Below are 20,833 nucleotides of genomic sequence, written 5' to 3' on the forward strand. Positions count from 1 at the left end.
AGTCTACTAGTGTGCCCCCGTATTTCTAACATGGCACACAAGTCATTCTACTAGTGTAAATCATTGTCATACATTAGTGGAAAAACGGCACGAGTCGGTCATTGTACTAGAGTGCCCTCGTGGTTCCACTTGTGTGCTGAATTGACTTAAGACAAAGAGCACACTTGTACATGGGCAAGCACTAGAGGAGGATATCCAATAAATGTTGAAGTGGCTCGCGATCGCCTCGTGCTTTCTCGTTATTGCCACTCGGGGCTGCGACTCCCATTAGCCGCCTTCTCTGCGCTTTTCTGCCTCATTTGCTCTCACTGCCAAAGTCCTTTTTGTTGTTTTTCGCACCCAATGACCATGAATCTGCCCTGGCAAAAGCTAATAAATGTTGTTGTTTTTTTCGGTGGCAGGTTTGAGTTATTTTAGAACGAGGGAAGCCCGGCGGTCCACTATGTAGCGCACCAAGTTTGTTAGATGGGGAAAAAAAGGAAACACGAAAAGCACAGTATGAACCTGGAAAAAAAAAACATCCAACAATTTGAATTATTATTATTTTTTTATGGAAACTAACAAGCTAGATTTTTTTTCACAGGCCACATCAAATGTTATGGCGGGGCTTGAGTTGACATCTGTGCATTACAAAATTGAGAGATCAGAACACACATCAATTTGTCATCTGGGTGGTAATAACAATCAGCTGGTCAATGAATTGCTCTTTGTGTCCATTGTGTAGAATCGATTTTTTGATTGTGTTGAAACAATTGTTCCAAAAAAAAAAAAACTCTTGAAATTAGCATAGCAATCTATATGAATTTAAAACATCATAAAACAATTTCAATGAATTCATTTTCTCCATTGTCAAGTGAGGAAATGAAGTCAAAGGCTCATCCTGTTTTCCAAGAAAATGTGAATGTCCAAGTATGTACTGTATTACATGATCAAGAAATAAATATTTTCAGCGTACCCTTTTGTGTTTTTTGTTGTTGTTTTTTGAGCGTTTCAGTGTTGTCAGCAAACCGAAGCAACCAAAAACACTACACCTGTGTTTGTTTTTGGACTTCCTTTGTACCCTTTTTAAACACGTCTCTCACTTGACCTTTGAGGCTTCGGCGCCTTATCGACATTTTAAATGCACCACGCAGAGAGAGAGAAAAAAAAATGCACTTTTGGTCTTTCCGCTCTTTCTGGCTGTGCTTTCTATCAAACCAAGCGTGAGGGCGGCATGTTAAATAATGCAGGCGGTTAAGTAAGAAGGTTGGCACACCATGTCCCTGACAAAACTGATTGGCCGAGCATGTGGGGCGGGGATCACGTGACTTTCAGCCTCCCAGAATCGAGCGCATAACGTAAGCGAGACGTATGTGTACAGAAAGTCCATGTATTAGTATGCTCTTTGTCTTCACGGGTGAGAGCATTCGGCACACGAGTAGAACGATTACAGTGCAATAGTAATGTTTTTCCACTTTTGGCCTACTAGTACAATAGTAAAAATGTACTGGTAGACTACAGTTGCTGCAAGAGAACTATTAGTAGTGAAAGTATAATGTCAATCAGTGATTTCAAATACTCAACCTCACATTTTGATCCCCGTGTCTCTGGTGCAACATTGCCACCTGCAGGGCAGAAAGTGAACTGCAGAAGGTTGCACATCACATTTTTTTTTTGTTTTTTTGTTGGGTAACTTCAGTCATGATATGCTGTGTTTCTCAACCCGGTTTTCCATGTCTGCCTATTTCCAACGCAGGTGATTCCAGTGACAGCTCATTTAGCAAGCTCTGGAGAAGCTCATTCACTGCCATTGACGGCTATAGACGTCAAAAATTCATTTAAACTATTTCTAGTGGTTTAACATTTGTTTCCACTTTTGTTAACAAGAGTATGAAAACCTAGATTTTTTTTTATTGCACATTTAGAACAGATATAAAATTTGTGATTAATCGTGAGTTAACTATTGAAGTCATTAATTATTGCGATTAATTACAATAAAAAAATGCAACCGCCTCACGCGATAAAAAAAAGAAAAGATTATTAAAAATTAGGGGTGTCAGGCGATGACATTTTTTAATCGTAATTAATTGCATGACTTCACTAGTTAACTCACAATTAATCACACATTTGATATCTGTTCAAATTGTACAATAAAACAATTCTTGGTTTTCATACTCGTGTTAACAAAAGTGGAGGGGGGGAGGAACTAATAGAAATAGTTCAAATGAATTTTTGACGTCTATAGTCGTCAATGGCAGTGAATGAGATAACGATCCTCACCTGTGTTGGAATCGGGAGACATGGAAAACAGGCTGGATAGTGGGGCCCGAGGACCAGGGTTAAGGAACACTGGTATAGAAGATAACAGAGGGAAAAATATACACTCATCCACTTGCACTAGCTATGATTAAAAACAAACAAACATTGCATTATTAAATTATTAACAGAATTGCTCAAATAAAATAAAAATTCAAAACAATTTTTTAGTATTTGATAAACAAATCAATCTTTAAGTCATGTTAATCATAAAAAAACATTTTTTTTTAGAACCTATCCTCCAATATTTCCTGAAAAAGTCCAAAAAATGCTTTTGCTTCTTGGGGCCAAGAAACTATTGAATTGAGGGGAGAAGCTTCAATTAGTCAGGCCATAGCCTTGTCTAATAAGAAAACAAGTGCTTTGTGCCATCTCGTGGCACCTCTGGCCATTATGTGGTGACATTCGCCAAGGAATGATACAATTGGTGAACCCGACATAATCAAATATATTGAAAGTCATCCTAACTGAAATCATTCTGCATTGATACGGATGGTGACGATTATTCATGGCTGTTTGTAGCACCATAACAAGACCGTTATTATTACTTTGGTGATTTAATGTCTTCAACGAATGTTGTGCCCACAAATACATTACAATTCACATTAGGCTCTTATAATAAACAGTAAAGCCATATGAAGTCACTGTGCATACACGTGAACCTGACCCTTGTGCAAAAGCTGAGGATGTCGTTCCCAAAGAAGGTGCAGCAGGGCTTGTTTCCATCAGCGGGTTCACACAGTCAGTGTTGGGGCATCAGCCCAACGTCCAAGATCTGGGGGTTAGTACGTGACGCGGCCAGTCTGAGGGGGACAACATGTAAAGACCACCTCGCATGTAAAGAAAACATTGATTGCAAACATATTCAGTTCCCTTCAACAGGAACTCCGATCAGATTTTGACAATCCATCAGATTATTTTTCTCATTTTGGAGGAAATGAAAGCAAAAAGAATTGAATCAGAGCATAAAAAGTGAGGAAAGACGACACAATTGTGATTTAGGTTGATCACTGAGATTGCGACGCTAAATTGCTGAAAATACTCAACGTCACCTGGAACTGAACCAGGGCTGTCCAGAGCACAGCTGAAGACACAAACATACCAAAGTTTAGCTTGTAAATGGTATGGTTTGTGAGGTGGTGGTGCACAATGTATAAAGTATTGAAGAAATATTTTATTTTCTTAGCTCGAATTGTGCCTCTACGACAGTGTATTAGGGCAATGTATAAATATATATTTTTAGAGAGCGGGGGCAATAAATAATAAATTTTTATTTTTATTTTTTTCAAATTTGCCACTTTGTAAAGTAGCAAATTTGTAGGGAAATGTTTTTTGTAAATTTGCCACTTAATAAAGTAGCAAATTTGCGACAGAGAAAACAAACAAACTTGTAAATTCGCGACTTTATAAAGTACCAAATTTTCCACTTTATAAAGTGGCAGATTTTGAAAAACTCGGAAACTTACGAGAAATACACATAGCGTAGCCTACTACTCGAATGTTTGTGCCAATACTTTTCGGTCGGGTTTTCAAATAAGGAGACAGTAATTGCTTTACTTTATAAAGTAATTTTTTTTAAAACTTTTTTTCTCTGAATATTGCCCCTGCCCTCTAATATATATATATACCTAACCTTACCAATTAAAATGAAATTTTAAAAATTATTTACTAGATATTGTGCAGTACAGAAAATCAACAGCATGGGGCCAAGCAAAATAAATTACAACATGAGAATATTTTGAAGCAGATTATCAGATTCAATTAGCAAGGGTTAGTTTTGTCAAATACTAAAACACTCAACACACCAAACTCACTTGGAAAACGCTTCATCCAAATCATCTTCTAGTTCCTACATTGGGAAAAAAAAAAAAAACGTTTATATTCTCAGACACCACAAAGTAACTGTGCATAATTGTGTCGCTATATTTTACCCAGGTTGGATTCATATGACTCTCAGACGTCCTTTGGTTGTCCATCTGGTCAACAATCCCATTGGTCTCTGCTACCAACTTGTCCTCAATGTCCAATAGGTTGACCATGGCAACAACGTCTTGCAGGATAGACAACAATATTCAACATAACGCTCAATTTGGATGAAGACTGTCAGAGGGGGAATTCATTTAACATTTAACGGACTCCGTTAAATGTGCATGCAGAAATGCTCAGGCATTCGTGAATATAAGCCCGGCGAAATTACAATTTGAAAGCAGAAAGTTGGTCTAAAGGTACACCGACCACGTCTAAATACTGCCGCAAGTAGTCTAACATGGTTTTGGTGAATTTAATTGGGGCATAGGCAGTGAGAAAAGCCTTTGGGCTGGTCTACTAAGGTCATGCCGAGGTGACGGAGGCTAAAGTTCTCATTATTATTATTATCATTATTATTATTATTATTATTATTATGCATTAAATGAATTGATTTCTCTCTGCCTAATAATAATCCTTATTATCACTCTATAATAATAATAATAATAATAATTCTTGTAATCACTCTTTAATAATAATAACTAATAATTATTATTATTATTATAACAATAATAATAATCCAATAGAGTGATAAGAATTATTGTTATTATTATAGAGTGATCATAAGAATTATATATATATATATATATATATATATATATATATAAAATAACAATAATAATTATAATAAAAATAATAATAGAGTGATAAGAATTATTGTTATTATTATAGAGTGATCATAAGAATTATTATTATTATTATCATCATCATCATCATTATATATATATATATATATATATATATATATATAATAACAATAATAATAAAAATAATAATAGAGTGATAACAATTGTTATTATTATAGACTGATTATAAGAATTATTATTATTATCATCATTATTATTATTATTATTATTATTTCGCTCTGTTTAAAATGAGGGTGTAACCTCTTTCGTTGTCTGCTGCCACACCGGCCAAGAGCATTGACAATGCCGGTCACGAAAACATGCCTAATGTGTCTTAATATTTTGGTTCTCGGTGGAAGCAGTTTTACCTTTGGGGCTGGAAGATCTCTCGGAATGGGAACTACTGCTGAGCTCATCACTTGAGTTGGACTCAACTTGCTTTCCTTTTTCTAAAACACAGGCAAAAAAAGACCCATAAACTCCACCTACATTCCATTAAAGATGTTTTCGACTTTTTTTCTTTTCTTTTTTTTTGCAGATTAGAGAAAATAAGTCACTCTTGACAAACATAACCCAAATTTGGTGAAAAATAATTGATCGTGGCAGTGCTACGGATCCACTCCAAGGAGTCTCAGGCTTACCTTCCCGGGTCACTTGCCACAGTTCAAAAGCCACTCCGAAGGCCTGAGCTACTGTCAAAGCTACAGCCTGAGCCTACGGAAGAACACATGCAAACACTTGAATAACAACACATTCATGGCGGCTAACTTATAACGAGAGCACCGTTCTCACCTCTTTCCTCTTGGGGCACAGGTAAGCATGGCACTCCAGTGTCCCGTTGAGGGTGTTTTGGGCGATAAATGCAAACACTCGGTCATGCATTTTGTCCACTGTGCAGTAGGATATTCTGCAGACCCGCGGTGAGCAGTTAAGACAAAATATACGACAAATAGCACAGGATGACCATTTGTGCAGGTCTGCACACACCTGTATATGGAGATTTTTTCCAGAAAGTTGTTGGTGGAACTGTCATGGAGAGTGATCCCTTGAGGAGTCACTTTAAGGTAGACTTTGGTTGCTTTTTTCCCACTGATTTTAGCCTGCCACACAAAACATTTTTAATACTATGATGTCAACATGAACATACATTTTGGAGGCAATGGATAGAGAACCTTGAGAAAAAGGTAAATTAATATTTTATTTACAAACAATTAACTCATTCATTGCCATTGACGGCTATAGACGTCAAAAATTCATTTGAACTATATTAGTTTAAATTTTTTCCCCCCACTTTTGTTAACAAGAGTATGAAAACCTAGATTTTTTATTGTGCATTTATAACAGATATAAAATGTGTTTAAATGTTTTAATTTTTTTTAAATTTTCTTATAAAATTTGTGATTAATCGATTAATTACACCAAAAAAATGTAATCATCTGCCGCCCCTAATTTTTTATAATCTTTTTTTTTTTATTAGGAGCATTAGGCAATTACAATTTTTTTATTGTAATTAACCACATGACTTCACTAGTTAACTCAAGATTAATCACAAATTTTATATCTGTTCTAAATGTACAATATTTTTTTTTCTAGGTTTTCATATTCTTGTTAACAAAAGTGGGGGGAAAAAGTGAAACTAATACGTCTATAGCCGTCAATGGCAGTGAATGAGTTAAAAATGGTTTCTACAGTTGGTGCACTGAAAAACACCAGCACACGCTCTGAGAATTATTTTTTATTTGTATATATTTCACTCTTACCGTGGCAACAATCCTCTTCACCGCTGCGGCTGCCAGTTCCTCGCCTTTGGGCTGATCTACTAAAGTCATGCCGAGGTGACGGAGGCTAAAGGTCATCCCATCCAGGATGGCCTCTCTCGTGTCAGTCCAGTTCTCTAGAAGCTCTTCCCAATACAAAATGAAGACAACGTGTAACCAAATCATTGAGGGATTCTGTTTTAAAAGTCAAATTTTTGGTGCAAAATCAAATTTCATGGTATTTATTACTTTGTTTTTGTAGAGACAGATTAAGTTAGATGTCTTATTCGTGTGTATAAATCTTTGAGTTGCAAACTTTCATATCGTTCCTGATTATCATCAAAAGCATAACAGAATAGAACTTTTTAAATCATGTAGTATAAGTCGAAGCCAAAGTCAAAGCCACTGCTTTTAAAACAGGGGGGTCAAAATTTGTATGTTCATTTTGAGTTAATTGAAGGTTCATTTAATGCCATTATGCGATGACCGCCCCTTACTTGTAAAGCCTGTTCTGGGGGAATTCCAGTCGCAACACAGCAGACATGTCCACGTCAAAATTTAGCAGTACCACATTTGATAATAATGCATATATTTGTGGAGACTGGGGTCAAGTTGCATTTAAAATTTTTTTTAAATGTGCAGAATTTACTTCATGTTAAAGATTAAATAGCTCTGAATGTGATTTTAAAAAATGTCTTACAAATGCAATTGTGCCATCTAGTGGCAGAAAATTTTCCTTAACACAAATCTCACTTACACTCGTTATTTAAACTTAAATTTCATGAATTATTATGAAATCACTGTATCAATGACGAAGATGCAGCCATAGTTCTATTAGTTTAACCCCCCCCCCCACACACACACACACACACACACACATTTATGCTAACAAGAGTATGAAAACTTAGGGGGAAAAATATTTTATTGCACATTTTAAAATGTGTGATTAATTGTGAATTAACTATTGAAGTCATGCAATTAATTTCCGATTAAAAAAATAATCACCTGACACCTCTACTTTTAACTCATTCACTGTCATTGACGGCTATAGAGTCAAAAATTAATTTGAACTATTTCTATTAGTTTCACATTTTTCCCACTTTTGTTAACAAGAGTATGAAAACATTAAACAAATATATTGTACATTTAGGACAGATTAAAAATGTGTGATTAATCGTGAGTTAACTATTGAAGTCATGCGATTAATTACAATTTAAAAAAATTAATTGCCTGACGTCCCTAATTTTTAATAATCTTTTCTTTTTTTAAATTAGGGGCATCAGGCAATTAAAATTTTTAATTGTAATTAATCACATGACAACTAATTAACTCAAGATTAATCGCAAATTTTATATCTGTTCTAAATGTCCATATTTTTCTAGGTTTTCATACTCTTGTTAACAAAAGTGTGAACAAAATGTGAAACTAATAGAAATAGTTCAAATGAATTTTTGACGTCTATAGCCCTCAATGGCAGTGAATGAGTTAATATGTCATTATCTCATTTACCTATGTAAACATTTTTTTTTTTTTTTTAAGGAAGAAAGAAACAAAATGTAAACAGCTTGAGTTGAGCTAATTCATCTACTCCCTCGTGCTAAAGGGGAGGAAGCCGGGACATCATATCTAGGTCAGAGGTACTGCCAGTGTAAAGTCAATATATTATCTTCAAAAACAACATACAGATCTCCACAGTTAAAGTCAAAGAGTTGGGAGCATGTAGGATGCATATGAAAAGTATCACATTTCTGAAATCAACACACTGGGCGGCTCTAACTGACAAAGGAGGAGTAAGTAGGAACTGCTGAAGAAGCAGCTGTGTGTTTTCTTATCAGTTCTGGTACCACCTGGCCCTGACCTTGGATCTGTGTTTACATACATTTCCTCAGGGCAAGAAAGTAGGGGAAACTGGTGTTCGAGGGGGAGGAGGCTTGAGCAGAAAAACAACCCAATTATGTACCATGACATTACCAATTCCTTAGGTGTTTCCTCACAACTATAAATTAACTCATTAACTGCCATTGACGCCTATAGACGTCAAAAATTCATTTTAACGATTTCTATTAGTTTAACTTTTTTTCCCCCACTTTTGTTAACAAAGATATGAAAACCTAGAAAAAAATGTATTGCACATTTAGAACAGATATAAAAATTGTTATTAATCGTGAGTTAACTAGTAAAGTCATGCGATTAATTACAATAAAAAATATATATCACCTGACGCCCCAAATTTTTAAATAATATTTTCTTTAAAAAAAAAAAGATTTAAAAAAGAAAAAATATATAAAAAATTAGGGGCGTCAAGCGATTAAAATTTGTCATCGGAATTTATTACATGACTTCACTAGTTAACTCACGATTTTATATCTGTTCTGAATATACAATAAAAAAATTATAGGTTTTCATACTCTTATTAACAAAAGTGGAAAAAACGTTAAACTAAAAGAAATAGTTCAAAAAAATGTTGACGCCTATAGCAGTCAATGGCAGTGAATGAGTTAAGAAGGAAGCCACAAACAGCATCTTGACCATATAAATGGTATTTATGTCATCACATCAGCTGGCAGCAAAAGAGACACGATTATGGCTAAACTGAGCTAAATTGAACTAAATACAGTAAATGTTTTCAAACAAACAGTTCTCGACTTAATGAGGACAAGCGTTCTCGAAAATGGATGGATGGAACTTTTTTATTCTTTTAACAAGACCGGCAGAAGCACTTTAGTAACATCCTCTTACAGGAAGCTGAAGGTCAGCAACAGCACAAACCAGTGTAAACATGCATGTGTTAGCAGCAAAAATAAACTCACACCACAGGAGAAAAAAAAAAAGCAAGCGAATGTTATTTCTCCATCAATTTCGACTCCGGAGCATCTATTTCCACGCTGGTCCAAAAGGGCAGACACTTGGCTGAACACACAATCTCCATGGAAACCGTCAACTGTGTCCATACACTACTGAAGCCAAACGTTTTTTTTTGTTTTGTTTTTTTAAAACAAACGTTCAAACATACCGTAAGTCAAAGTAAATGTATGCAACCAAGGCACAAAGTACAAATTAACGTGCATATTTACCACTAAAAGTGGATTACAAGTGAGCTATTGTAATCTGGTATTTAAATGCCGGAAGTGAACTTGATAAACAGCCGGTATTGTTCAATATGCGTTACTGAACCAACCATGAATAAAAAAACAAAAACACTACAAGTACTTTGTAACTTTACACAACTTGGACTCAGTTCACACCTGGGAAGTCTGCTCTGGTCAATTTGGGTCGGCGCTGGCGAGGAATGTGTTCCCAGAAGGCCAATCCTGTACTGTAATCTATACCACAATGTGCTGCTTCGACAACAAGTGGGTCAGTTGCCGCTTTTACCGGGAAGCCATAATTCCTCTAATAATCTCTTTGAACAACACAATTACCCTAAAATACCTCCTTCGAATGAGAAAATTCAGCCAATTACGGGAAAACGCTACATAAGGATGGATTTGCGTGGTACTGCAATTAGAATAATACAAACATTTAATTAGTGCCATTGACGGCAAAAGATGTCAAAAATTCATTTGAACTATTTCTATTAGTTAAATTTTTTTTCCACTTTTGTTAACAAGAGTATGAAAACCTAGAATTTTTTTTTAGAAATAAAGATATAAAATGTGTGATTAATTAAAAATTGTATTCGCCTGACGCGACTTAAAGATTATGAAAAATTCGGGGTGTCAGGTGATTAAAAATTTTAAGCGTAATTAATCGCATGACTTCACTACTTAACTCACAATGAATCAAAAATTTTTTTATCTGTTCTAAATAAAAATATATGTTTTCATACTCTTGTTAACAAAAGTAGATTTTTTTTTAACTAATAGAAATAGTTAAAATTAATTTGTGACGTCTATAGCAGTGAATGAGTTAAGATAAAATGTAACTTTATTTTATTGTTAAGGAGTACTATTGTTAGTCCACAGGTGGTGTGCTATTTTAGTTTTTTTTTGTTTTTACAAATGATCAAAAATATTTATTAAACGTGGCGGGAGCCGTGCAGCAATATGTCGCCTCAAGATTCAAAGTTTGTATGGTTTTTTTTTTCTTTTCTTTTGATTACTTAACAAAAAAAATAAATTGCATCACTCATGGTAAATTATGTAACCACTGCCTTTTAACTTGTCACACGCTTGGCATGATCAAAGACTGATGGGATTTCTTTCTAGCAAATTATACTAGTAGGGATTTTAAATGATAATGTGGAGGTGTTGTGTCAATGTCCTTTTTTTTTATTATTCTTGAAAAGTATTGCTTTTGGAAATGTAAGGTTTTCATCCTTTTTTTTTTTTTTCATTTTCAGGGGTTCGAAATTCTACCAGGGCTGCGCCAGTGTATATAAATATTTCCAGGTTGATTAAAATCAAGTGAGATTTAGCTCACTGGGCAGACTGTGACCCCACAAAACGGGACTGGGACCCCTGAGCAAGGCAATAAAATCAATGCCTGCTCTATTTGAAACCCTCACCTCTCACCTTTGTATCAGTCAAATGAAGTGAATCTGTAATTGAAAAAAAAACATACTCAACAACTAAGATTTAAATAGCAAGTGACTACATCAGGAAAGTCTATTTATTATTTAAAGGGGCACTCTCCATTAAATACTGCGAGGGGTTCCAGTCTAAACATTTAAGTGGAGAAAATAAACAATACATGTACAACTTACTTCGGTGTCTTCTGGCAGTCCAGGACTGTTTCGCCGCACTGGGTCTTCGTATAATGGCTCTCCCAGCCGATTTAAGGGCATCCATATCGGCGTGCAACGTGTAGAAAGTCCGGAGAAGTTTCACAAATGTTGACCGGCGAACTGCTGGGGGGGCCAGAGCGTCCTTGTGGTGCCTTCAGGGACTATCGGAAATCTTACAACCCACATGAGTAACTCAACAAAGAGCCTGGCTTTGATATTATTCATTCAGATTTCAGAACTGAGTTCTTATGGTTCGTTAGTCAGTTGTATTTGTGTATCATTACAGAATTACATTTTACTTGAATATAATTATAGTTACAAGGTGGCAATTCAATTTTGCTCAAGAGTATTTGCTAGCTGTTTTAGCTGCTAGTCAAGAACAAATTGTGTTTCTAATAAAGGAACTACTAATATTTACAAATGTTTCCGATTATATTAAATAATCTGATAGCAAGCAATTTGTTTAATTTCATTTATGCTCAGTTATATAGCATATTTTCACCTACAGATGTTTAAAAATGTTTAATATATGTCACAATTGAGATGTAAATTGGTCATCAAGAGGGGGAAAAAGGCCAGTTTAGGCAATCCTCAGCAGTGGTTTGGTATGTAAAAATAAAACACGTATCACTTATACTTCCGCAATGGTTGCATTGTAGCCCACCGCCGACATGTTTTGTGTGTATTTTGTGCATTTGCCTAAAATTTCAGTGGATAGAAAAAGTCATCCAATTTTGGAATGACCCTTGCATATCTCAAATGATTTAGATTGTCTTCAATTTTTTTTCAGATGATATAAACACTTTAATATGTACCAGACACACAGATCACACACCGTTTGAAAGGCTTGCACTGCCTCCAACAAGACTTTAATAGTGATGGTCAAACTGAAGTGTGACACCGTCACTTGAGTAAAAATGAGATGTGGGAAATGGAGAAGAAAAAAAAGAACACAAATCACTTTGACCTCTCCTTGTCCGACTGAATTTACTAAGTCAGAGCGATCCACAACGAGAAGTGATCCAGGTCGGTCACGTGAGAGCACAAACATGATCAAAATGGTTCACAATCACAAAATCCCGCCTGACTGGAAATTAGAGCAAAGTCAACCGAACATTATGAGAAATACAAAAATACGGTCTCATAATCAAATGCACAAATAAATACATGTATGAATAACACAATCAAAGTGACAACCTGCTGCTTCATCATCACAATCGGCCGTGTAAACTCTACACCGTCTAGATACGTTCTAGTGACACCAAAACAATTGAACAGCACCTTTTGAAAAAAATTTATGCTAACTACATCAATTGAAGTAAAAAAAAATGGATAACACACAAAACACTTGGCACTTAACTTAACAAAGCAACATTCCTCTAAGTTAATGTACATCGCTGTAAACAAAGAAATGCCGTTTTTTTAGGCATGAGGAGACAGTTGAGTTGATGTTTGGCACATCAAGACTGAGTCGCCATGAAAATGTACCTTTAAGACAAAACTCAGGCGGTCGGTATTTTAAGTTTGGAATTTGCAAGACGAGTTCTTGGTTGAGCTGGTGACTTAATTGTATTTGCCTTTTAGATAGGAACAACTGCCAAAAAGCATCCAGCTGAATTAAAAGGCACTGGAAAATCTGCAAAAAAACAAAACAAAAAAAACAACAACAGTAACGAGCAGTTACCAAGACATCATTAATTTTATTGATGCACTTTGTTTTTTTTGGCAGTGCCGTGATTAACCCAGGAGGTCTCAACTGCAGCGTTTAGATGATCCATTAATCCAGTGGGTATACACTTGTATACTTTTTAAGGGGTTATCAAACAATCATTGCTTCGTGTTAAGCATGAACAGTTTTACATTCATGTATCTCTCAATTGATGTATTAGGTACCTTTAAGTTCAAGATAAATAAAAGCCTAACTTGACTCAAGATACAAAAAAAAAAGGAAAAAAAAGAGCCTATTGAGAAAAAAACACTGACGAAATGTGACACAATGGCTTTCCCTTCGTTTGGCCAAAAAGCTCCCTTCAAATGTAGATATTTATGCAGGAGTCCCTCAGTGCAAAATCTGTCAGAGGCTTGTAAACTCAGAATGACCGGAACTGAAACAGAGAGCTTCAAATAAACAAAAAGAAAACAAGTCAGTCCAGTCATTTTTGGAGAGGCTGGTAGACGGAGGCGTTGGGGTCCAGGGAGGAGGGACTATTGTCCATGAACTTGGAGGAGTAGTGCGGGGTCACCGGGCTCAGGTTGCTGCTGTCGGTCGAGTAGGAGAGACTTGGCATCACTGCCATCACCTCGGCTATCTTCTGCTTCAGCTCGGCTATCTCTTGCTCCCTCTGGTGGATCTGGCCTGAATAAGCAGAGGGAGAGAGAGACAAGTTGAGAGGGACACATTTAGAAACGTGGGGTGTCAGGTGATTCAATGTTTTAATTGTAATTAATTGCACGACTGCAATAGTTAATCGCAAATTTTATATCTACAATAAAATGTTTCATACTCTTGTTAACATACGTGGGATTTTTTTAAACTAATAGAAATATGGCTGCATCTATAATTCAATTCATAAAATTTTGTTAAAATTAAAAAAGATATACTGTATTGTAAAAAACAACAAGTGTGATATTGATTTTTGTTGGTCATTTTTCTGCCACTAGATGGCATAATTGCACAAATGGTGACAGCTCAGTTCCTTTTTCTTTTCCTATTAAGAGCTATCTAATCTTTAACACGAAGTAACTTGTGAAATTCTGCACAGTTGCCACAAATATATGCATTACTATTCCATTTATTAATGCTAAATTTTCATGTGCACGTGTCTGCTGTGGCGCAACTGGGCGGTCGTTAATCACGCGTTAACAAAATTAGTGGCGTCAAAGGAACTTGAACTCAAAATGAACGCACTCATTTTGACACCCCTATTAGAACCAGATTATTATTTTTTTTAAACCCAACAAACTCTACCTTGCGCTATCTCCAGCTGCCTCTTGGCATCGCCCAGCGCGGAGAACAGATCCAGCTTGATCCTGGTCTCGGCGCTGAGGCTGTTCTCCAGGTGCTGCGTCTTCTCCTGCATGGCTGACAACGCGGACATCAACACCTCCGTGTCCTTCTCGTTCTCTTTGTACTTGCGCAACTCCTGCAGGCAAGATTCGCGAGATGTAAACAAAAGCGCTGACGCGACTGCGTATTCCTGCGTACTCCTGCGTACTCCTGCGTCCTTACCTGGCACTTGCCCTCCAGATCTCGAATCTGCTCCTCTTTGACCTTCACGTCCATGCTGAGCTTCTTGCACTCCGTCTCCAGCTCTCTGATGCGGCCACGCAGGGAATCCGTCGACTCCACTCTGGAAGGGGAAGCGAGAATCGTAGCGGGAATCAACCTTGGCGTGTCCTTCGATGTTGACTTTTCAGAATTGAGTACCTGGTGGCTGCGGCTAAGGCCACCGCTCTGGCAGCCGTGGCCTCCTCCATCTTCTTCCTCTTCCTCTCCTCGGCCAGCTGTTTCTCGGCGAGGGCCCGCGCTTCCTGCTCGGCTTTTAGTCTCTTCTCCAGTTGGGAGATGGTCTGCTTGTCCTTCTGCTTGGCCTGGACGGAGCTGTGGAGCCTGTGGCGGTGGGTTGGAACATTAGGGAAATTGCCGCGTTTTGACATTTGACACACTTTAAATGTCCTTCCTTCGCCCCGCTGACTTTTCCAAGTCACCCAAAATACACAAAAATTCCCTAAGCGGGGGAGAAAATTGCAAGACATGATGTGTGTGTTAAGTTTCTGACGTTGCCACGAATGCTAAGACCAGCAACATAAGTCATTTCTCTCGGCAAACAGCAACAGACGAAGCCAAGACTCCTTGCTATGAATTTTTATGTCAAGTTAACTCATTCACTGCCATAAATTCATTTTTTTTTTAATTATTAAAAATTAGGGGCGACAGGCAATTAAATGTTTTAAAATTGTAATTAATCGTTATGACTTCACTAGTTAACTCACGATTAATCGCAAATTTTATCTGTTCTAAATGTAGAATCAAAACAATTCTAGGTTTTCAAACTTATTAACAAAAGTGGAATTTTTTTAAGTAATAGAAATTTGTTTAAATGAATTTTCGACGTTTATAGCAGTCAATGGCAGCTAATGATTTTTTTTTTTTTAAAAGAAGGAAAGATTAAAAATTTGGGACTTCAGGTGATTAAAATTTTAATCGTGATTAATCGCATGACTTTACTAGTTAACTCACGATTAATCACAAATTTTATATTTGTTCTAAATGTACAATAAAAAAAATCTAGCTTTTCACACGCTTGTTAACAAAAGAGGAAAAAAATGTTAAACTAATAGAAATAGTTCAAATGTATTTTTGACGTTTTTAGCCGTCAATGGCAGTGAATGAGTTAAGAACTCCCTGAGAGGATTCTCAGAATTTTAAGGCCTTGTAGTTCAGAGTTTGATTTGTTTTGAGAATGACACCAAGTATTGGTTTTCACAAAGTTGGCTGCTTCAGTGTTTTTAGATATTTTTTGTTAGATGTTAATATGATATACTGTATCAAATTTCACAAGTGTCAAAGGCTTTTTTTGACAATGAAATGAAATACAATTGAACCTTTCTCCTTGAAGTTCTTGATGATCCCATAAATGGCAACTCGGGGCTTAGAAAATCATTTCAATTCATCTGATCACTGTGCATAACATTCTGGAGTACATTCAAATTGCCATCATCAAAAATGAGGCCGTAGATTTTGTGAAAATTAACATTTGTGTCATTCTCAAAGCTTTTGGCCACGACTGTCGTGACTTATTTTGATATTCTACTTATTGTATGTGCACCCACTTGTTCTGGAGCAGTTCATTGTCCTGCTGGAGCTGGCTCAGTTCGCAGCGAAGGCTGCGGTCTTGGCTGCTCAGAGTGGACAGTTGACTCCGCAAATCCGACTCCACCTGCCTGTTGGCCTGCAGGTCTGCCTTGAGGCGTTTCACGTCCTGCTCCATCCTTTTTCATACCGGAGGTGGGGGGGGGGGGGGGGGACAACGAGGGCACAGGTCATCCACAGGAGTTTCTGTTTTTAATTACTACTCACTGGAGTACATGACAAGTAGGTTTCTAAATCCGACATACTTGTTTTTTGGCCGGCGGGGTTATATCATATAACATAAACCAACACTCATCTCTTACCGTACTAAAGCGTCCATCTTCCCCAGCTGGTTGTTGGGGATGCAGTTTTCCAGTGGATCCTTTGGACTTTTCCCACCCCCCTTCTGTTTTCTGTCATTCTTACTGGACGAGGAACCCGTCGGAATGCTGCCGTTACTGAAACTATGATTCCGCGGCGACGAGTTGCAGACGCCACCCCCCGCGGCATTTTTGTAGTTCTTCCCACTCGCCGCCGCTTCTTCTTTGGAAGCGGCGAGGGCATTGGAGTCGCCGTGCGCGTTCTCTCCCGCCACTTCGTTGCTCAGTTTCTTTGCCCTGATGTAGTTCTCGATATATTCCGTCTCCTGAAGTTTGGAGTCCAGTGAGTGTATAATGTTGTTATTGATTCCAATTGTGTTCTGCTTTTTGCCTTCGCGCTCTTTCGCAGTGCTGTCCTTCCCCTTTTCTCGGTACTCCAGTTCAGGTAATGGGACTGAGGTGCTTTTCTTACTGGGGGGTCCTCCGTTTTGAGACCCGACGGAAGGTTCTGTTTCTGGAATCCCTTTAGCTGAAGCGAAAGGGAGAACATAGACAAGCAATATTAGCAGACGCGAAATGAATTATTGTGAAAAGATGGTCTTTGTCAATTCGGCACATCTCACCCTCCTCTGCTTCCCTCTCTTGTCGTTGCAGCATCTGTTGCTCAGGCGGCAGAGCCTGTTGCAGCAGCTCCATGTAGAACTCGTTCTCCTTTTGCACCTCCTTTTGTTTCCTTAGCCGCATCTTGTAGCTCACGTAGCTCTTGAAGCCAAAGCCCAGCGTCACCACTGGGTAGCCAATACTGTCAAGAAGAAAAAAGCTCAACTTTATTTATAAAGCACTTGAAAAACAAGCATTGCTGTATACAAAAATGCTCTACATGGAAATTGGTCATGCACCAGGTCTGTTTTGTCTCCATCGTTATTGATTTCATTAAGGAAAGTATGGGAGAGACAAATTATGTGAATAAATAAGTCAAAATAAATCTGGTTCAGAATGATGCTGCATGTGAATACGTCCTACTCAGACGATGTGTAATCCTGGGAGGTATGCGGTTAAATTTAGCCAGTGGTGGCTTTGAGCTTGCGTCATTCATTTGTATCTGGATGCAGAGGAGTGAGCATTGCCATCTGCAGAACCGAGTGTCAAGTCTCCAGATAACTCCTAATTAGGGATGACCTGATTATCTGCGCCGACATTTGGCATTTTGATGCATACCGGCATCGGCCGATGCCAGATCAACTCATTTTCTCCCAAAAATGTATAAAAACTTCTATTTTAAATATTGCCATGGTCCCAAAAACGTAATTATAGGTTTATACAGAAGGCTTTGATGCAGCCTCTGAACGCTTAAGGCAATGGTAGCTATTACAAAAAAGCCAGAAGGTGGCAGCAGAGTATAAGAGATCAACCAGGGCCATGTTGCAAAAAGGCTCTTTTCCCCAGTGTTTTTAACAGATTTGTGAATAATGATGAAAACTTAGCCATATTCAAATGCTAAATATACCTTTTTTTTCCTGATGAAAGAAGAGACTGATCTTTCTTTTGGTAGGTTCCATGTTTTTATTGCAATAGAACACAATATTCTGTGGTCAAAATCCAGTAAAACAGCCAGGAGCGTAGGGGGTTGCTTCAGTGAAAAGGGCTGTGAGTGAATGAATTTAAATTGGGTAAACCTCAGGGAGTTATTTATGTAAATTTTCAGTTCACTTCCTAAGAGATTCTGCTCCTCATCCCTGAAGAAACATATTGGTCCATCTCTACTCCAAATACACCACAAAGTCACGATTGTTGCTTGGGGTATGTCACTGGGTAGTTGCATCATGCCCTAGAGCCGCCCTCGTCGTCGTGGTAGCGAAAGCCATACTTAACATTTGCACGAGACAGAAACGGGCCCCAAAACGGCTTGGGTATGACAAGGCCAGTGCTGTAATGGTGTATTTCACTAGGGATGGGTGAGTACCAAAATCAGGTAATGGTATCGGGCTAACACCCGGCCTTATTTCAAGGTATGGACACTCGCAACAGCTGCTGATACCAGTATCGGCCGCCTACTTGTGGCCATTTTACAATGAGGAATTAAAAGAACAGAAAGTTGCCATTCATGTCAAGCAATTTATAGGATTTTTTTGTATTGGGATAGATAGGTCTTTCTTTAAAATGACCAGTCATTGTCTTTTTTGAGGGAAATTTTATGTATCAAAAGTACTTGTGGTATCGGTGCCTGGTATCAGTGGTATTGATTTTTAAAAAGTGGTATCGAACATCCCTAATTTTCAGTCAAGTCAAAATGCCAAAATTCAAAGGAAAAAAAAACAATGTTTTGAATGACTAAATAAAGAACTATGCTGATATTTGTGTAAAAAAAATTTTTTTTCTTGGTTTTGTGTCTTTAAGACACTTAAAAGTGAATATTCCGATTACTGCGGCAGTGACCTACAAGTGCATTTTAGGACGGCACATCAGAGCAAACGGTTGAAGAGCCTCTGCTGTACGGCATGCGGATACTTTTACAGAATAATTGAAAGACTTACCAGTGAGCGGCAAAAGGTCGACACAAGTCGACATGAAAGTTCTTCAGGTCTTTGAAGCGGATGGCAGCTTCGATGTACACAAACAGGATCCACAACGACACAGTGGGAAGACACACTCCTCTCTCTGGGTGTCACACACAAAGTCAAGGTTGCTCTCATCCATGAAAGGCTCAGTCGTGCATTTCAACAGGTAAATTGCGGATTCAACCCTTTCATGCTTTATGGCCACAATTTGATGTAAAAAAAAACAACAACCCTCAAATTACAATAAACCGTGAGCTAACCTGTGTGCCACACATACTGGACCCATACGTAGGTGCTGGCAGCAAAGAACAGCCACTGCACAGGGATGAAGAGGAGGCAGATGATGTCTGATGTGAGTGCCACAAACACAAAGAAGAATGAAAACGCCTGAAACAAAAAGGGGAAAAGAGACTTTAGTCATGCTCTAAAATGTGCAGTTACAAATAAGCATCTTACATTCCTTTTTGGCTGCAATAAATTGTCATCTTTTGTTATAAAAACACGTTCTCACCAGTCCCTGATATCTGTAGGAATCGTAGACGCTGCGAAGGAAAAGCCAGAAGGGCCACAGGTACTCAAACCTGAACTCCAACACAAAGTCAGCCAGCAGAACTAACACCCACACGACCAGGAACTTCAGATACAGGAATGTACTGCAGAGAGAGCAAGACAAAAGACATGTTGGAGATAATTACGTTTGGGACAAAAGCGAGCTGCTTAAAATTGTGGAGCTTGGATTTCTGTGACGTGCAATTGGGCCAAATGGCGAATAGTTTTGCAGCAATTGAGGTGATAGATAGATAGATGAAAATTTGTAGAAAAAAACAAGTGTAATTAGTAAATATAAGCGAATTATGCTACTGTAATAGTTAAGAGTGAATTATCATAGTATGTTTATTGTGATTAGCTGAAATATTGTATGCTCAAAATGTTACAAAATTGCCTCAAACATTAAAGATCGTGATATAATAGAACGTACACACATTTCTGTGCACAAAAGTCCATCGGTTTATATACGCGCACATTCCCTATGAAACAATGTTCAGACCTTTGAGTCTGCATCTCAAAACATAAATCATTTTGTCTACTAAATCCGTTGTCATGATCATTTTATTTACAAAAAAAAAAAAGGAACATATGTTCTGTTGGATGAGTCACACTAGCCACTGGGCGATTTCTAGCAAACGGTATTTAAATGCGGAGCTAGATTTGAATGAACTACCGTTAGCTAGCCAGGAACAAAATTAACACACGTTCAACCAGAATGTTAATTTAGCTTTTTGAACTGCTCGTCATGTACACAATCGCTAAACATGAAATGAGACACAGCGTGGAAGAGCAATGTCGACAATGAGAGAGGCGCCATTGTTATACAATAGCGTCCCTCCAACCCATTTTTTTTCTGTACCTGCTATATATACCCTCGGTGATTCGGTTCCGTTTTAACGGCCGTCTGAGTTTGCTGCAGTCCGCATTGCGCCGCTTCATCCTCCCCCAGATGATTTTCCCGATGTGTCGGTGTGGGAACAGAAGCACGGGACTGTCATTCGCTCACGGTAATATTCACAGATCGTAAAGTAGCCACCGTTGTTATTGTTAAATACACATGAAACAAAGAAATAAATAATAACAGTGCGCGTAAAGCCCCTCCCCTTTTCACGACACGCCGCGTTC

General features: G+C 37.8%; 2 protein-coding genes across 5 annotated transcripts; both read right to left on the reverse strand.

Moving 5' to 3' along the window:
* Positions 1 to 2,176: 2,176 nt before the first annotated feature.
* LOC147157686 (low density lipoprotein receptor adapter protein 1-B-like) lies at positions 2,177 to 11,550 on the reverse strand. 4 transcript variants are annotated; one of them, XM_086063472.1, is made up of 11 exons: positions 11,409 to 11,523; positions 11,218 to 11,243; positions 6,707 to 6,849; positions 5,934 to 6,046; positions 5,739 to 5,853; positions 5,588 to 5,660; positions 5,315 to 5,395; positions 4,227 to 4,345; positions 4,110 to 4,144; positions 3,348 to 3,379; positions 2,177 to 3,098 (listed from the first exon to the last, which is right to left on the reverse strand). In XM_086063472.1, exons 3-11 carry the CDS (start codon positions 6,800 to 6,802, stop codon positions 3,052 to 3,054), a joined length of 711 nt encoding a protein of 236 aa, XP_085919598.1. In that variant the 5' UTR covers positions 6,803 to 6,849; positions 11,218 to 11,243; positions 11,409 to 11,523; the 3' UTR covers positions 2,177 to 3,051. The 4 variants fall into 4 exon arrangements, with proteins under 4 accessions (XP_085919598.1, XP_085919595.1, XP_085919596.1 ...); XM_086063469.1 differs by lacking the exon at positions 11,218 to 11,243 and having other exon boundaries at positions 11,409 to 11,550; XM_086063470.1 differs by lacking the exons at positions 3,348 to 3,379; positions 11,218 to 11,243 and having other exon boundaries at positions 11,409 to 11,550.
* Positions 11,551 to 12,399: 849 nt separating this feature from the next.
* Positions 12,400 to 20,826, reverse strand: maco1a (macoilin 1a). The gene is made up of 11 exons (XM_086062820.1): positions 20,568 to 20,826; positions 19,671 to 19,812; positions 19,420 to 19,546; positions 19,136 to 19,259; positions 17,225 to 17,403; positions 16,605 to 17,130; positions 16,263 to 16,421; positions 14,857 to 15,039; positions 14,659 to 14,779; positions 14,398 to 14,572; positions 12,400 to 13,785 (listed from the first exon to the last, which is right to left on the reverse strand). The coding sequence occupies exons 1-11, from the start codon at positions 20,645 to 20,647 to the stop codon at positions 13,583 to 13,585; spliced, it is 2,019 nt and encodes a 672-aa protein (XP_085918946.1). The 5' UTR covers positions 20,648 to 20,826; the 3' UTR covers positions 12,400 to 13,582.
* Between the last annotated feature and the right edge of the window lie 7 nt (positions 20,827 to 20,833).

The sequence above is a fragment of the Leptonotus elevatus genome, chromosome 19 (genome assembly GCF_054856555.1).
Source record: "Leptonotus elevatus isolate MCC_2025b chromosome 19, RoL_Lele_1.0, whole genome shotgun sequence".
NCBI classification, from domain to species: domain Eukaryota; kingdom Metazoa; phylum Chordata; class Actinopteri; order Syngnathiformes; family Syngnathidae; genus Leptonotus; species Leptonotus elevatus.

Coding starts and splice junctions, on each gene's coding strand:
- maco1a (XM_086062820.1), bottom strand. CDS start 20,647: ATGAAGCGGCGCAATGCGGACTGCAGCAAACTCAGACGGCCGTTAAAA. Junction 17,131..17,224: donor AGAGAGGGAAGCAGAGGAGG/GTGAGATGTGCC, acceptor CTTTCGCTTCAG/CTAAAGGGATTCCAGAAACA. Junction 14,573..14,658: donor ATCTGGAGGGCAAGTGCCAG/GTAAGGACGCAG, acceptor TCTTGCCTGCAG/GAGTTGCGCAAGTACAAAGA.
- LOC147157686 (XM_086063469.1), bottom strand. CDS start 11,493: ATGGATGCCCTTAAATCGGCTGGGAGAGCCATTATACGAAGACCCAGT. Junction 5,661..5,738: donor TGTGCCCCAAGAGGAAAGAG/GTGAGAACGGTG, acceptor GTTCTTCCGTAG/GCTCAGGCTGTAGCTTTGAC. Junction 4,346..5,314: donor GAGATCTTCCAGCCCCAAAG/GTAAAACTGCTT, acceptor CTATCCTGCAAG/ACGTTGTTGCCATGGTCAAC.